This window comes from Panthera tigris, chromosome B1 (genome assembly GCF_018350195.1).
Source record: "Panthera tigris isolate Pti1 chromosome B1, P.tigris_Pti1_mat1.1, whole genome shotgun sequence".
Classification (NCBI taxonomy): Eukaryota; Metazoa; Chordata; class Mammalia; order Carnivora; family Felidae; genus Panthera; species Panthera tigris.
This window is the reverse complement of record NC_056663.1, coordinates 192330657-192348921: the sequence shown is the minus strand read 5'-3', so window position 1 is coordinate 192348921 and position 18265 is coordinate 192330657. Positions and strand designations below refer to the sequence as shown.

The following is an 18265-nucleotide window of genomic DNA, read 5'->3' as shown; positions in this document are numbered from 1 at the left end:
TTCTGCCAGCCCCTGGGTGGCAATCCAGTGTCTTTCAGGAGCCATGGCAGTTACAGCCACTGTGGGCAGTCCACGGATCTTTACTGGCCCCCGTGTCCACATAGGCACATCCTATGGGCTTTCATTTGGGCTGGACATGAAAATGGGTGCTCAGGACCAGTTCTGATTAAGACTCAGGCTTGCCCCAGGATTCAATGAACTCCACCTGCAGCCTGTCTTCAGTGATAGGTCCCTGCTAACCCCCTGGGTGACCTCGCTGTTTTCCTCTCAGGACTCTCTTTGCCTTACTGATGGGTATGCTTGCTGATTTCTGGGCTCTCGAATGTACTTTCCTTCTTCACCAGGATATTCCTTGAAGTGTCAGAAAAATTTTGTTCTTTATGTCCCCTTCTAGATAAAACAGATTGAGCAGTAGTCAGTTTGTGAGAGGCTTCCCCCAAGAAGACTCATTTGAGTGTTCAAGTTCAAAGCTGGGGGAGACTAAGCAGAGGCAGCTGGGGAATTCTTTCCTTGTGTACCATCTCTGTATCTTCATTCCCATGATGCCCATCCCTGCTTCCTGTCTGTCTGCAGTTCCAACTTTGGGTATCTTTGCCACTGACCATACAGCCGTCTCTAGCCCTAGGGACTTTCTGGTCCACATACATAAATAGATCCTCCTTATCCCTCTTCTTATAAGTGACATCTTCAACTGAGTTTCTTACTGCTCATAGTCTCATTCTTTACTCATCACCCCATTCTATCCGTGTTTGCTCTAGAATATGCTCTTACCATCCCAACTTGTACCCACTATCATACTTAATCTGAAGGCTGGGATCCAGGACCCAAGTTCCCTTTTCTCACACTAGAGGGCTCACTACTTGCCTTCTGTAGTAGTTCTTGACCTTATAATATTTGAGACACACTTTCAAATACAGTTCTGAAAGTTTAGGTTAAATACTTGAAAGAATATACAGACACATAAACCCACACTCGACCCATGTCTGCACATTCCCTGATATAAATGACCCAGTGGGAACACCGTTGATTTACTTCCTGGCATCCCACTTCTCCTTAAAACAATTCCTAAGACTGTGATTTGAATTTTTCAGGTAGAATCCATACCACACAGAAGGGTTTTTGTTTGTTTGTCTGTCTGTTTGTTTGTTTGTTTGTTTTTAAAGGCAAGGATGAATGTTATGCATGGCAAATTAAAACTGTGTATGCAGTAAAATGTTAAGGTAAGCCTAGAGTATGTCATAACTTTAAAAGGCATTATGTGAATGCATTGTTAACCCTGGCATTTTCCCATAGTTTTTAAAAAAATTATGAAGCAGTTAATTTATTTATACCACTCAGAGTTGTCATTTTAACATATGTATATTTTTTAAAGCAATTTACCAGGAACTCAGTAGCTGGGTGTGCTGCCCTGAGAGGCAATGATTAGCTGGCCCTCAGCAATCACTCACAAGGCACAGAAGGCTTTGAACTGGTCCCTGGCAGAGCATTTATCCTTGAACTTGATTCATATACGTGCGCAGAGCCATTCATCCTCTGATCGACGTGCAAACAGAACAAGGTAGTGAAAACCATGGAATTAACAGTGACCCATTGGGCGAGTTTGTGACTTCTGTAAATGTCAGGCTCAAAATATACTTATAACAGACATGAATAAATTACACCAACAATAAAAGAATAATACAAGGCTTTGTGGAGTTATTCTTTTAAAAACAGTTATTTCCGCAAATACCAGAAGATCTGATATATATGTGGAATCTAAAAATGTCAGACTCCTGGGGTGCCTGGGTGACTCAGTTGGTTTGAGCATCTGACTTCGGCTCAGGTCATGATCTCACAGTTCGTGAGTTTGAGCCCTGCGTCTGGCTTGCTGCTGTCCACACAGAGTCTGCTTTGAATCTTCCGTTCCCTTCTCTCTCTGCCCCTCCCCTGCCCGTTCTCTCTCTCAAAAATAAATAAAACATTAAAAAATTAAATTAAATTAAAGTGGTGGTTGCCAGGCGCTGGGGGTGGGGAAAGCAGGCAGACAAACCTGGTCTTTTAGGTACAGGAGGAATATGTTTTGGAGACCTAATGTATAGCATGGTGACTATATAAATAATACAGTATTCTGTACTTGCAATTTGCTAAGAGAGTAGATCTCAAGTGTTCACACACACACACACACTGTGTGAGGTGATGGATATGTTAATTAGCTTAATTGTGGTAATTGTTTCACAGTGTATACATATATCAAAACATCACATGTATACCTCAAATACGTACAATTTTTGTCAGTCATACCTCAATAAAACTGGAAAAAAACCACAGTCAACTCTGGGCTTGAAAAAACAATTAAGGGGGTGCCTGGGTGGCTCAGTCAGATAGGCTCAGGTCATGATCTTAAGATTCGTGATTCGAGCCCTGCCTTGCGCTCTCTGCTGTGAGTGCAGAGGCCGCTTCAGATCCTCTGCCCCCCTCTCTGCCTGCCCCTCCCCCACTCTCACTCTCTTGCTTTCAAAAATAAATAAACATTAACAAAAATAAAAATAAAGTGAAAACTCAATTAAAAAAAAAGAGAGTTAAGAAAACTGGGGATACACTCACTGCCAAAGGCATTAGTTTCTCTCACGAGCCCCATCCCAAGGTGGGGGAGTTGGGCAGTTGGAAACAGGATGTTTCATCATCCTGAGTGTGTCTCATGAGTAAAGTAAACAAGGTGGGAATCGATACCCAGAAGAGTCTGAACTTACAGTCTGTTGAAAAGCCAAAAGTCTTCATTCACCCCTCTTTATCCTTGAGACATCAAGGAAGGAATAGCGCTGTTTGCTTTCCAGCAACAATCTCTGCTTTAAGAATCACATGATGATGCACTTTTGTTCTCTATGAAGAAAACTCACCTTAAGACCTCCCAGTAGTTTAATGTGATGGCATAGCACAATGTGTGATTCTTTTTTTTTTTAAATGTTGAATTTTTTTGTCAACTTATTTTTTTTAAGTTTTTATTTATTTGAGAGAGAGAGAGAGAGAGAGAGCATGAGTGAGGGAGGGGCAGTGAGAGAGAGAGTGAGGGAGAGAGGATCCCGAGCAGACTCCACACTGTGGAGTGAAGATCCTGACATGGGGCTTGAACTCATGAACCGAGAGAAGGTGACCTGAGCCAAAGCCAAGAGTCGGATGCTTAACTGACTGAGCCACCCAGGCGCCCCGTGTGATTCTTAATAAGGTACATAAACATTTAAAGGCTGAATGCACAGCGCAGATCTGCAGAGAAGAGAAAACTGATGTGTGGCACACCAAGCACTTCACATTTTACATCAGCCAGTGATCTCAGCCACAACAGAATACAACTCTAGCTGGAAATAGATTGCTAGACAATATCAACAGCTTATGGATTCTCCAAGAGGGCAAGGAAGCAGTCTGGAAGCCTCTTAGCTAAGAACCACACCCCAAATTACTCCACAGACTGATCAGGTAGAGAAGTTGCTCTTGCCCTGAGGACCCATGGCTGCCATCTTGCCACTGCCAGATGTGGCCCCTGCTGTTTCTGGGACTAGAAGTCCGGTGGCGTCCCCACCCTTATCTGTGCGGGATACATTCCAGGACCCCCAGTGGATGCCTGAAACCATGGATAATACCAAGTTCCATATATACTAGGTTTTTTCCTGTACATAAATATGGTAAAGTTTATAAATTAAGCACAGTGAGAGATTAACAACAATAACTATTATTAAAACAGAGTAATTATAACAATATGCTGTCAATAAAGTTAAGTGAATGCGGTCTCTCTCTCAAAATACCTTGTTGTACTGTACTCACCTCTCTTCTTGTGATGATGTGAGATGACAGAATGCCTGCATGATGAGATGAAGTGAGGGGGATATACAGGCATGTGACATAATGTTAGTCTACTGCCGACCTTCTGACAACAGGTCGGAAAGAGGATCATCTGCTTCTGGACTGTGGTCAACCATGGGTGACTGAAACCACGGATGAGGGGGGACTACTGTAACCAGAGTGCGTGGTGGATGGCACGTGATGCATGGCACCTGCCTCCTTGGTTCACTAGCCTCAAGTTCATGGCTGTGCAGATCCGTCTGGGCTTGATACATGTAAAATGCTTAGAACAGAGCTCAGTTTCTCTACCTATAAAATGGGGTGATAATAGTGCCTGCCTCTTTGGGTTATTTTGAGCATCAAACAAGACGATAGATGTACAATTCTCAGAATAGTGTTTAACACATAGTAAGGGCTCTATTAAGGTTAGTTTTTTAAAAAAAATGTTTATTTATTTTTGAGAGAGAGACAGAGCATGAGCAGAAGAGGGGCAGAGAGAGAGGGAGACACAGAATCCGAAGCAGGCTCCAGGCTCTGAGCTGTCAGCACAGAGCCCTACATGGGACTCGAACTCACGAAACTACGAGATCATGACTTGAGCCGAAGTCGGCCGCTTAACCGACTGAGCCACCTAGGTGCCCCAAGGTTAAAAAAAAAAGTTTGAACTGTTTTTATTCTGGAGGCAATTCCTTGGCAAACCTGTTGTTTTAGAAGCTGAGACCCCGGGGGCAATGGAGAAGAGGGTAGGGTATGGCCATATTGCCATCCAGCATGGTCATTCCATCCCAAGTTGGATGCTGACAAACAATATCAACAAAGCCTCCCTGCTCCAACCTCCCCACTGCCCCAAGTCTAAGAATTTGACATTTGTAATGTTTATGCTTCAAGCCAACCAGGAGTTCAACAGCCTCCCCTGACATGGCCAACCCAAGTGGCTGCTCTCTGGTGACAGTAAAGGTATGCAGCTCTCCTTGGTAGATGAAATCAGAAGGAAAAAGGTGCTGGATGTAGACATTGTTTCCCAGTGTAATGAGCAAACTGAAAGAACATTGGAAAAGGGTAAGACCTAGAAAAAATGGGGTAGCCAACACAAGCCTTCACTTAGAAAGGAATAAATCTCCCTTTGTGAATGACACAATAATTAGTTCAGTTTCCTCAGAGCTGCCTTCCAGGAATTTCCCTGAATGGGTAGCATAATAAGACCCATGTTGACTGTTGGACAGAGAAAAGCTCCTTTGGGAGCCACTAAGTCTCAGATTACTCTTTGTTGCTCAGAGTCTTATGACTTTGGCTCATGGCCAAAGAAGTCGGGAGCTTCTCCAGGCACAGCTTGGTTGGGCTGGTGAGGTGGGAGGAAGGAAGCTCTGTGTGGTGGTGTTAGGTGTCCTCTCTGCTGTCAGCTTTCTAGAACATGGGGATGAGTCATTGAGTCTGTGCTGTGAGATGGGTAATTGTGAAGATGAGTTATTTTTTCAGGGTCACCCATGGCCATTACCGTGTCAAATACTTTCACAATGAAAGTAACAAAGTAGACGTTTCTGTAATAATATATTACAGAATCATGAAAGAATTCTGGAACATTATGGCTACAGAGCAATGATTCCACTCCTTCCCTTGACAAGTGAAGAAAAATCCTTCTTTTTCTGGGTGTTGAGTTGTAGGCAGTAGCCTCAGAGTCAAGGTTGTCCCCGTGGATGTCTCCCTTCTTTTTTTTTTAATTTAAAAAAATATTTATTTTTCAGAGAGAGACAGAGTGCAAGTAGAGGAGGGGCAGAGAGAGGGAGACACAGAATCCAACAGGTTCCAGGCTCTGAGCTGTCAGCACAGAGCCTGACATGGGGCTTGTACTCACAGACTATGAGACCATGACCTGAGCCGAAGTGGGATGCTTAACCAACAGAGCCACTCAGGCGCCTGTGGATATCTCCCATTCTTATCACAAAGCCTGAGAACTCACAAACAGGAATGGTAGAGATTGCTGACTGTTGCTTAATATCCATTATTTCCTCCTTTCTAAAAATAAATGGTATTTCCCCACCTCCATTATTAACTGGGAGCATGGTTTCCAACCACAGAATACATTCCCAGTTCAGTGGCTGGGTCTGACCAGTGGGATGTAAATGGACATGATTAATGCAATTGACTGGTGGCCTTAGAGACAAAGGCACTTGCCCCAGATTTTCCATGTCCTCCCTTCCCTTTGCTGGAAAACAATAAAACTCCAGTAATAGCCTTAGAACTAGAGATGGAAGCCACAGGCAGAGGGCAGCAAGCCCCTTCCCCAGCCCCATCCATTTTCATCCTGAATCTCATCCCGAATCTCATTCCAGGATGCAAGACTTGATCTGCTTTATCCTCAACCCTGGACATGTCATAAAACTCAGAAAGTATTTGCTCCCATCTCCATGATACCCTGTTTGATTCTTGCCTTGCCTCTGCAACTCAGTTCCCTCTTCCATGTTTGGCTTTGCTGGCTGGTTCAGCCTCACTATTAAATACTTGATTTATTGTTTATTCATTCAGTCACTGCTATTAGTGCATCCTTTTCTGACTGCCAGGTGCTAGGGACAGAATATTGATAGAAACAGACAAGGGCCATCTTCATGGAGCTTATGGCCGACTCTCTGTCGATAAAGAGGGGAGGCTCTTTGCTGCAGCTTTGGCCTGGAACTCATTACCCTGCCTCACTTCACAGTTGTTCACTGTGTTGACTGGGAAACTGGTTTTTCAAGAGAGCTGAAGATGACATGGTTAGCACCGTCAAGGATCCAGATATGCTCCATGGGCCAAAAGCACACTGCTAGATGGCAGGAAGCAGAGGATGAAAACTTCCCAAAGAGAGGGGATTGATTAGTTTTCCTTTAAAATGGTTTTATTAGCCAAGTTCCCGTTTCTTCAAAGTAAAGCCATACAGATAATAAAAAACAAAAATGAAATCATTGATAAGCTTACCACCCAGGGGTCATCTTATGTATATATTGTACATTTTCATGTAAATCACATTTTTCATATAAATCACATGTTTCCCCACATTTTGGAATTTCTGAAATCAGGATATGTCTTAGAATCGATGTTTAAAAAGCAGCATGTCATGATTTAATTGGCAGTATCTTTCTTCTTAATGATGAGTATATTAATGGCCCATCTTGCATCTGATAACATCCAAGATCTAATGAAATAGGTAACATGTTTAGAGAAATGGTATCACCCTCCAGTGACCTGAATTTTCCAATATGTTGTAAACATCACACAACTCAATAGAGCTCTATATTGTCATTTTTTTGTTTTTGTTTATTATATTTATTTTGAGAGAGTTAGAGAGAGAACATGTGTGCATGCAAGCAGGAGAGGGGCAGAGACAGAGGGAGAGAGAGAATCCCAGGCAGGCTCCGCACTGTTAACGCAGAGTGCAACATGGGGCTTGAACTCACGAACCATGAGATCATGACTTCAGCCAAAGTCAAGGGTTAGATGCTTAACTGAGCTACCTAGGTGCCCCTGCATTGTCATTTTTAATTGGCATGATATCCCACGATGTAATTGTACCATAATTTGCTTATTTATCCCCTATTTTGCTACATTTATTTATTTCCATTAAAAAAATAACCTTGGGGCGCCTGGGTAGCTCAGTTGGTTGAGCGTCCGACTTCGGCTCAGGTCATGATCTCACGGTCTGTGGGTTGGAGCCCCACGTCAGGCTCTGTGCTGACAGCTCAGAGCCTGGAGCCTGCTTCCGATCCTGGGTCTCCCTCTCTCTCTGCCCCTCCCCTGCCCTCACTTTGTCTCACTCTGTCTCTCAAAAATAAATAAATGTAAAAAAAAAAAATTAAAAAAAAAATAACCTTAGTGGAAGAGGCTATATGTAGTGGGGGGCTGTGCATATTTGGAGATAGAGGTTATATAAAAACTTTCTTTACTTTTACTTCAATTTTGCTGTAAAATTAAAACTTCCCTAAAAAATAAAGTCTACTAAAGAGAAATTAAAAAAAAACCAAACATATTATGAGCAATGCAAGTCAAAGCAAGTCACATGGCCAAGCCCAGATTCAAAGTATAGAGAAATGAAGTCCACCTCTTGATCAGGGAAAGTGGAAATTCATGTTGTAAAAGAATGTGTGTACAGAAATGGGAGGGATTTGTGGGTATTGTTTTTACCACTGAGCACACGTGGGAAGGTTTTTTAAAAAATTGATTTATTTATTGTTTAATTTACATCCAAGTTAATTAGCATATAGTGCAACAATGATTTCAGGAGTAGATTCCTTAATGTCCCTTACCCTTTTATCCCACCCCCCCCCCACAATCCCTCCAGCAACCCTCTGTTTGTTCTCTATATTTAAGACTCTCATATGTGTTGTCCCCCTCCCTGATTTTATATTATTTTTGTTTCCCTTCCCTTATGTTCATTTGTTTAGTATCTTAAATTCCTCATATGAGTGAAGTCATATGATATCTGTCTTTCTCTGACTGGCTAATTTCGCTTAGCATGATACCCTCTAGTTCTACCCATGTAGTTGCAAATGGCAGGATTTCATTCTTTTTTGGGTGCTGAGTAATACTCCATTGTATATATATGCCACATCTTCTTTATCTATTCATCTGTTGATGGACATTTGGGCTCTTTCCATACTTTGGCTATTGTTGATAGCGCTGCTATAAACATAGGGGTGCATGTGCCCCTTGGAAAGAGCACATCTGTATCACTTGTGTAAATACCTAGTAGTGTAATTGCTGGGTCATAGGGTAGTTTTATTTTTAATTTTTTGAGGAGCCTCCATACAAGTTTCTAGAGTGGCTGCACCAGTTTGCATTCCCACCATCAGTGTAAAAGAGATCCTCTCTCTCCACATCCTCTCCAACATCTGTTGTTGCCTGAGTTGTGAATGTTAGCCATTCTGACGGGTGTGAGGTGGTATCTCATTGTGGTTTTGATATATGTGGGAAGGTTTTCAACAGGGCAGAGACATGATCAGGTTTACAGTGTGGAAAGATCATCCTGGTGACTTTATGGAGAATAATTTGGAAAGCGGTTCCACTGGAGGTAGAAAAACTGTCAAGAAGGTATGGGCACACTCCTACCCAGCAGCGAGGGTGTAAAAGATGCACAAATAGGATCGGAGAGGGGACTGCCAGCGTGGTAGACAGTAAGCCATTTACAAAAGACTAGAGGAGAAAGGCTCAGAGGATGGAATTGTCAGAAATGCTAGAGATGAAGATAAAGACAACCTTAGGAAAGGAGCTCTTATCTTTGGCAATGTGGTGGTTGATGTGTCCTTTCTGGAACATTCCTTTGGGAGTGGTTGAAGAATTTATGAATTAAGGGGCCTCCAAGTCTACCCAGAACTACTGGGAGATGCAAGACAGCTGGCGACTCCCCTCAACTTTGGAGGGACAGGCTGCACGTCCCTCTCTGTGGCTGGTGCCCTTCAGGGTGCTGGTGGAGGCCAGGCTGGGCAGATGGAGCCTGCCAGAGAGATGGAACCTGAAGGGAGGCTGTGTCTCAACTAGGGAGCCATTTTTAAAATAACAATCCCCGCCCCACCCCCCTTTATAATTGAGCAGTAAGAAGAAAGGTAACCAAGATCAGTGGTAACAACTGGGGAGGCTTGTGACCCTTCTTGTCTGCAGGCCTCTCACCTGACAACATTCTTCCTCCATGTTCCTCAGCCCCAGCCTTGTAGCTTCCTTGGTGCTTGCTCTTGCCATCACCCCTCAGCACACACTGTCTGTGGCCAGGCATATTCTGTCTGGCAGTAAAATTCAGTCGTTGAATAAGGCTCTGGGGCCCACTCTGGGCTTGAATCCCACTGCACCTCTTATGAGTTGTGTGACCTTGGCCAAAGTTCTCTGGGCCTTGGCTTCCTTAAGTGTAAAATGAAGAGTGCCTGGCTAGTCACATGGATTCAATAAATAGCTCTTTTGTTATTGTTGTTGTTATTTTATTTTTTTAGAGCTTATTCTCACATGGAGCCCCCGTTTGAAAGAGGGTGAGAGTGAGAACAGAAGTGGTCCCAGGGGATAGCATGGAGTCTTCACCAATCCCAGGCTCCAGGACTGTGAAGATTCCAGCTCTTTCTCCCACTGTCTTAAGCTTATTGAGCTTTAGTTTCCTGGTCTGTAAAATAATAATAACTTAGCTTGATGGATTTTAGTAAGGTTGAAAATCAGTAAAAATTAGATTTATCTTCAAGTGACAGAAACCCCATAATAACAGTGGGTTAAATCTGATAGGTGTTTATTTGTCTCTCATGTAAGAGCCCAAAGGAGAAGGTCTGCAGCTGTTAATATGGCTCTGCTCAGATGGTCCTCGGAGACCTGACCTCCTCCCTCGTCACTATGATGCATCCTCTTGGTTTCATGGTCCAAGATGGATCCCAGTCATCAAAATCTTGCTCTGTGCAGTAGGAGGGAGGAAAAAGGACGACAAAGAGCCAAAGAGTAAATTCACACTGTCTCTTTTTTTGAACAAGATAGTCAGCTTCTCCTTTGAAGCTTTGAAGCCAGTATTTTTTTAAATTTTTTTAAATATGAAATTTATTGTCAAATTGGTTTCCATACAATACCCAGTGCTCATCCCAACAGGTGTCCTCCTCAATACCCATCACCCACCCTCCCCTGCCTCCCACCCCCCATCAACCCTCCATTTGTTCTCAGTTTTTTATTTATTTATTATTATTTTTTTTTATGAAATTTATTGTCAAATTGGTTTCCATACAACACCCAGTGCTCATCCCCAAAAATGCCCTCTTCCATACACATCACCCACCCTCCCTTCCCTCCCACCCCCCATCAACCTTCAGTTTGTTCTCAGTTTTTAAGAGTCTCTTATGCTTTGGCTCTCTCCCACTCTAACCTCTTTTTTTTTTTTCTTCCTTCCCCTCCCCCATGGGTTTCTGTTAAGTTTCTCAGGATCCACATAAGAGTGAAAACATATGGTATCCATCTTTCTCTGTATCACACTGTCTCTTGAGTAAGTTTTCAGAAAACTGCCATAAGGCACTTCTGATAACACCCCATTGGCCAGAACTTACTCATGTGACTTCACCCAGCAGGAGAGAAGGCCAGAAAATGAAGGCTTTATTCTGTCCAGCCATAAAAATGCTATTCCTTTAGAGGACGGTTAAAAGTGGGTTTTGGAGAGACAGCTGGTTGGCTCCGGCCCATTGCACCATTTACTCCTTAGCACATAGTAAATGTGCAACAGATGCCTGTGATCATGACTCTTATTGTCCATTTATGTACACTTTGCTCATCTGAGAACTCAGGAGAAAGACTCTCAGCTCAGTTCTAAGGTTTCTGGCACTCCACTGTTCTGATCCCTGAAAGCCAGGCGCAGTCCTTGGGACTGTGAAGCCAGAAGTATTCTTCTGTGTGTCCCTCCAAAGGCTTCACCCACGGGTTTGAAACTATCAGAAGGAAATCAATATAACTGTGTTTTTTCTAGAAATTGGGAGATACATTCTTCAAACATATTGAGGTAGACAGGTCTTCAGTCTTCATGGTTTAAAATAGAGTCTAATCTTAGAATTGTATTGAAATGTCAATATGTTTTTAAAAATAGCTGATAGAGAGGAGCATGGGTGGCTCACTTGGTTGAGCGGCTGACTTCAGCTCAGGTCATGATCTCGCGGTCTGTGGGTTCGAGGCCCGCGTCGGGCTCTGTGCTGTCACCTCAGAGCCTGGTCCTGCTTCAGATTCTGTGTCTCCCTCTCTGTCTGCCCTTCCCCCACTCATGCTCTGTTTCTCTTGTTATCAAAAATAAATAAACATTAAAAAATATTAAAAATAGCTGATAGAAATAGATTTTATCCAAGTCAATTATGTATGGAAGAAGACAAGTTGGTAGAATTAGATGGAAATGATAAAGTGTTTGAAAATGTAGATATCAAGATGGGTTGTTCCTCTTGAGTTGACACAAGTAAGACATTAAATTCATGCAATGTTACCAAATCGGGCATGCATACGTATATTTTCAGTCAGAAACTTAAAAATGAATAGGACACTTCAGAGCCAGATCAAGTGTGTTATCCACGTCTGTTCTATTTGGCAGAGTCGGGACGAGGGTGAATTAAAATTAAAGTTAAAAAGAGTTACTCAGGGCACAAATTTTAGGGAGGTGTCACTCTTAGGGCCTTACAATTCCCTGGGTGTCATATTTATCTCACCTAGTTTTGTCCTTGCCATTCAACGTGTAGTTTTTCAATGGACAATGTTTAAAAAAAAAAAAAAAAAAAAAAGGCAGTCTTTAAAGATTCTGCACTGAAAATTTCAAAATATGTGAAGGTTTTTGGAATATACTAATTAATATGTAAAGGAACCATAGAAGAAGACTCACCGGAAATAATCTGAGCAAATGAGAAAATTTCAGTTAATATCACTGAAATGCTACTAAAATATTTTCGGGAAACATGTTTTAGTTTCTAATAATACCTCTCAGACACTGTCAGATAAGAAAACTGAGGGCATCTTACTTTTTAAAGTATACAGTAATTAACAATGTTCAGTCACTTCATGAATTCATGACTATAAAATTAACAGGGCAGTTAATAAAATAATACATCTTCTCTTTAAATGTCTCTTACAGAAGTATTTTGTTTTGTTGGTAAAGGTTTTCATTCATAAGTGAAACAACAATCCATCCAAAGGGAACTGATAATAGCCTATCCGCTCAGAGCAAAGGAGTGAGTTCAGGTTAGCAGCCACTTGTATTTCTGCCATACAAAACAGATAAAATTCTCAGAAGGTACATGCAAAAAGCTCTACTACGCAGATGGCTACAGAATACGACCATTTAACCATATTACTGGTGATGACAATGTGACTCCAGACGTTCCCAAACTCTACCACTCAACTTGAGCTCTCATTTTAGGCTTGATATCTTCCTTTCCCAGTTTTACGAAGGACACAAACATGATTTAAATCCGTGATGTATTAATTATAGTCAAAGGCACATCCTACAACACCTGAATCCGGAATTTCATATCCATCCAACACAGTCTGATTTAAGGGAGCGCTTTCACCAGCAAACTTGCAACGCTGACCATCTTTGGATTAAGCTGCTTGACTAAGGGAAGCAAGATTTGTATTGTTTGGCCAATGCCAATTCTATCTATAGCGACCAAGACATTCTTTCCAGTTAAAGTTGCAAAATCATCTCCATAAATTTATTTTACGGCTCCAATTGAATGGTCATTACAATAGCTCTTCAGTCTCATAAAATCTGGAGTCGGGGGAAGGATCTATTACAATTTCTGTTCAGTGCTTTGTTGTAATCCAGGAAGTCAGTAGAGAATTTACAGTCCCCGCCCCTCCCCTCCCCGCCCCCGGGGCCTGCAGCTACCCCAGCTGGGCTGCCCTGTGATAGCCTCTTATCTTCACAGAGTTTTTTTTTAAGGTTTCTTTCTTTCTTTCTTTCTTTCTTTCTTTCTTTCTTTCTTTCTTTCTTTCTTTCTTTCTTTCCTTATTTATTTTTGAGAGAAAGAGAGAGAGAGAAAACAGGGGAAGGGCAGAGAGAAAGGGAGACACAGAATCCAAAGCAGCCTCCAGGCTCTGAGCTGTCAGCACAGAGTTGGATGTGGGGCTTGAACCCACGAACTATGAGATCATGACCTGAGCCGAAGTTGGAGGCTTACCCGACTGAGCCACCCCAAGTGCCCTCACAGATTTTCAAGCGTAAGCTGTTTTGTTCTGTACATGATTAGTTCTTCAGGAATAGGTACCTTTTCTAAATCCTCAGTATAATGATTAGATATACAAAATAAATCTAGGTCATAACCTGGTTTAGGATCACCAATCGTGATACAGGGCTGTGGGCCACCTAATGGAACTAGCTGAGCACGGGGAGCACCGAAGACTGTTTTTAACTAGCCTTTTGAAATTGTTAACACAGGTTGGATGACCAGGCCACCTCAACAGCAGCCTCTTTTAGTAGAAAGAACACTGGACTTGGATAGAGGGTGACCAATTTGTCTTGGTTTGCCCAGGACTGTCCCAATGCTGACACTGAAAGTCCCTCATCTTGGGAACCTCCTCAGTCCCGGGCAAATGGGACCCCTGGTCATCCTCACTTGGAGTCAGAGTCCCAACTCTGCTATTAACTAGTCATATGACTTTGAGCTCGCGGCTTCATTCCCTGAGTTTGTTTCCTCATGGATACAACAGAGGGAGAGGCACCTCTCCTTCAGGTCTATTGTGCAGTTCTTGGGTGAAAACAGTGCCTGAGCCTTGGATTCCAGGATCCAGGCACTGCTCATTCCCAGGGACTCAGCTGATCGTCTGCCACTCAGTGAGAAGGGGTCCTCTGAACCCATATAGACGTGGCTGACTTGTATATATAAGGTGTTTTTGACTCAGGTATTTGTAACCCAAGGACTCCTTTTCTGTATTTACTAGAAGAAAATTCTAAGCCTTGGTGGTTTGAGATATTACCCTACTGGAGGCCCAACATCTCATTATGCTGATAAGTGTGTCTCGTGTTTGGTTACGGGGCTGTAGTTTATCTTTGGGTTTTTAACGTATTCAGTGTCACATCAGGGGGACTTATAAGAAACACTATTGATGTTTAAATGCATTTGTAGAAAACCATTTTGAGTTTTTGAATTACAACAAGGATGTCACCTGATTTTCAAGAAAGTCAGGAAAAGCAAGGCTGAGTTTCAAACTGGAGAAAGGGATCTGGGCTTTTCCATTTTCCTGAGTCCTTAAAGGCACCATCCTGGGGCTGGATACTGCATCTACCGGAACTATTGGGGCTGATTTGAAAGGCAGCGGTCAGGTTTTCTGAGTACGTTGTTTCTTAAATGTCTTTTCTTTGCTAAAGACTAACATATTTTTCAGCAAAGGCAGGAAAAGAAGAGGATACGTGTTGGCTGAGTGTGTGACCCAAGTGGATTGAAGTTGGATATAAAAATATTCTGGAGGGGTGCCTGGTTGGCTCAGTTGGTTGAGTGTCTGACTCTTGATTTCAGCTCAGGTCAGGATTGATTTCAATCCCAGGGTCAGGGGATTGAGCTCCACATTGGACTCTGTGCCGAACGTGGAGCCTGCTTAAGATTCTCTCTCTCTGTCTCTCTGTCTCTCTGTCTCTCTGTCTCTCTCTCTCTTTCTCTCTCTCTCCCTTTACCCCTCTTCCTTGCATGCTCTTTCTCTCTTTCTAAAATTAAATTAGATTAAATTAAATTAAATTAAATTTAAAAAAGAATATTCTGGAAAGTTAAAAATGCCAAACAAAGGCAAGCTCTTACCGATTTCTTCAAATTCAAGAAGCTTATTCATTTCACATTTCAAAAGTTCGGAGTATCTTAAATTTGGAATCTTTTCTGAAAAGCTGTTAGTTATTGATGATACATTTCACAATTATTGGCCACTTATAGTAGAGAAAATATGTTATTCCAAATTCTGATATCCTACTATTTCCCACTGTTATCCAAATCCAGAAAAGTTCAGTGGTGGTTAAAGTCCATCATTTCCGTAAAAAAGAAAAAACAGAACTGAACAGAACAACTTAATGTAGCTTAGTAAACAACAATAACAACAAATACATATGTTTGTTGTTGATGTATATTATATGTATATATACACATGCATATGCCGTTGTATATAATATTATATGTATATATATGTTAGATATAATATTATATGTATGTATATGTGTATACATCAGGTAGTAGACAGATTTAGGAAAGATGAATACTGAAGCCAGAAAAATTGGTACCAGGCTTAGAGCTCACAAGAACAATTTTTCACTGGTCCTGCTCTGTCTCCTGGGCCCTTCTGTGTGGCACAGATCAAATCTGGTCACTTATCTGGAGCATAAATTCCCCCATTCAAAGGTGACTCTCCCAGATCTGGCAGCTCTTTGAGCAAAACTCTTGCTGACAGCACACTCCCCCAAAAGGCTTCTCTGGATGACTTAGAAACCTCCTTAATGGCAAATGGAAACGTTAACTTTGAAAACTTAGCAGTTAACATAAGATTGCCTGTTCCTATATCCTGATGAATAATGCAGTTAAGAGCACGGAGTAAAGAAATGACAGTGCATTCTCAGGAATCAGCTCCCTTCTCTTCTCCGTCCCTGTCCAGCCACCTCTCGAGGGATTGTGTCTTTTTGTATCGTCCAACACAGTGCCTTGAAGAATAACCAAATCATGATGATTACAACCACAGCAGCAAGAACAGCCCAGTGCTGACTGCTCTCGATAGTCTTACCACCTCCCTTCATCTTTGCCACGATTCTGTGCAGTGGCTGCTATCATGATTCCTTCTAAAAAGGAAACAAGGGAGGAACAAGGCTTAGAAAGATTTAATAAAGTGCTCAAGGACACCAATATGAACGGTGGAGCTTGGATGTGAATCCAGAAAGCAAGACTCCAGAGCCTAATACTTAATCATATTTGAGTCGATAAGGAAGGTCTCAATAAATGCTCGTGGAAAAGGTCAACATGTAGTGTTTTACAATTGTCAATAGCTTTTCCATGCATTTGGTCCTCAGAAGCACTCTGTGACTCGAATGAGTATTCCTGTCTTATGGATGAGAAACTAGAGGCCCAGAGAGGTAGAAAGACCTGTCCAAGGTCACACAGAGAGTCCAGATCTTAAACATGAGTCTTCTGATGCTTAGTCAAGGGAGATTTCCCAGCCAGAAATTCTTTGAGCTTCAGATTCCTTACCTGTAAAGTGAGGACAGAACCTACCCACATACCTGCTTACCTGACCGCTATGACACGTCTCAGAACACAAGGTAGGCACCAAAATTAAACCGTCCTATGAGTCAGCACAAGGTCACATGTAATTAACATTTGAAGTTTTCTGAATTGAAGGCAAAATGGAAGGAGAAAGTGCAACACTCTCCTGAGAGGGGAAAAGACAGAGAAATGCCCTGAGTCACGCTCTACATAGGACAAGATGGCTGTAGGCTTGGATGTCCAGACAGGAAGAGAAAGCCAGGGCAAGGGTGGGGTGTGGGAAGAAAACAGTGTGGACTCTGGAACTGGGTTCAAATCCCAGCTCTGGAATTTCATGAATCACTCAGGCACGGTGGGCAAGTCAATTCCTGTCTACACTTCAGAGAGTGGACATGCAAAATGGGGTTAGTAATGGAAGCCACTTCACAGAGAGGTGGAGGGTATTAAATGGCCTGGTGTACTTGTTACAGTTGATGCTATGCCTGGTGTGGCTTTAGAAGGCAATGAATAGTCCCTATCACAAGGGAGATTAGGAAAACATTACATAAGACGGAAAGCACTGTTATGGTGGGTGTCTGTCTATGGTTTTCAAATTATCCAAGGTTTCCTGTCATACGAGGCACATTTTCCAGTGACAAGAAGACCGGATTCATGGAAAAACATTCTACCTCAATCCCAGAGAAGAAAGTCCCACCTTTTTGAGCCTCAGTATCTTCTTGTGTAAAATGGACATCTTACCTACCTCGTGGAGAGGATATGAGATCTCGTGAGATAATGCAGGAGAAAATGTGGGGAAAAGCCGGAGACAAAAGCGGATTGCTGGTGTGGCGGTGATAACGACGATGGTGACATTATGGTTTTCCAATTATCTTGAAGTTTAAGGCAACAATAGAGTCTTTATAAACCCGACTCTAAGATGCCCTTAGATGCAGGGGCACCCGACTCTTGATTTTGGCTCAGGTCATGATCGCACGCGGGTCATGAGTTAGAACCCCTCATCCGTTTCCGTGCTGACAGTGCGGAGCCTGCCTGGGGCTCTCTCTCTCTCTCTCTCTCTCTCTCTCTCTCTCTCTCTCAAAATAAATAAATAAATAAAGCTTAAAAAAAAACCCCAAATATGTAAATGAAAGCTATGGCAACTGTTCAAGGTAAATGTGTATCAAAATATTCACCCAAGAGCCAGTGTGTAAACCGAAATACAAGGATGGCCAGCAGAGGGAGGCAGACATTCACGCTGGGGTAGCAGCCCATCTTCCCAGTACTCAGAGTGGACTTGACAGTGGCCCTGTGTGCAGACTGAACTGGACCGTAGGGCATCCGCATGCTTGCTCTGGCTCCTGTTCCATATGCTCTGGGTATTCAAGGGATTAAACGTTTGAACAAGAACTATGACTCGAGGGGGCTGATGATTAAATGGGACGGTCCTCTCCGAGGCCACATTTCCACGGCTCTTCTTTCCTAATTCCTGCCCTGGGGCCTCCCTCACCCTCTGCTTCTCCAGTCCTCTCCCAGAACTCCCTCATGCTTTCGTAGTGCCCGGTACTCCCCCTGTATTACCCTCCCTCACTCTTCTCTCAGCCCCACATCCAGCCTACAGAGGATCCCATTAGCTCGACCTCCAAAATATACCCGGAACCTGACCACATCTCACCATCCTGCTCAAGCTCCTAGCTTCCTGGGGTTCTTGCAAAGGCCTCTTTGGTTTCCTGAGTCTGCTCCTTGGCAGTTATTCTCCCCAGAGCAGCCAGAATGATGCTTTTGAAACACAA

At 42.7% G+C, this 18265-nt stretch overlaps 1 protein-coding gene and 1 pseudogene across 1 annotated transcript in view; one reads left to right on the top strand and one right to left on the bottom strand.

The window, feature by feature from the left end:
* The window catches only part of CD38 (CD38 molecule), a 61207-nt gene extending 59433 nt beyond the window's left edge, over positions 1-1774 (top strand). Inside the window, exon 8 of the mRNA XM_042984898.1 lies at positions 1373-1774. Within this exon, the coding sequence (XP_042840832.1) occupies positions 1373-1394 (22 nt within the window). The 3' untranslated portion in view covers positions 1395-1774. The remainder of the gene's footprint in view (positions 1-1372) is intronic.
* A 10275-nt stretch (positions 1775-12049) lies between these two features.
* LOC122238094 lies at positions 12050-17819 on the bottom strand (annotated as a pseudogene).
* Between the last annotated feature and the right edge of the window lie 446 nt (positions 17820-18265).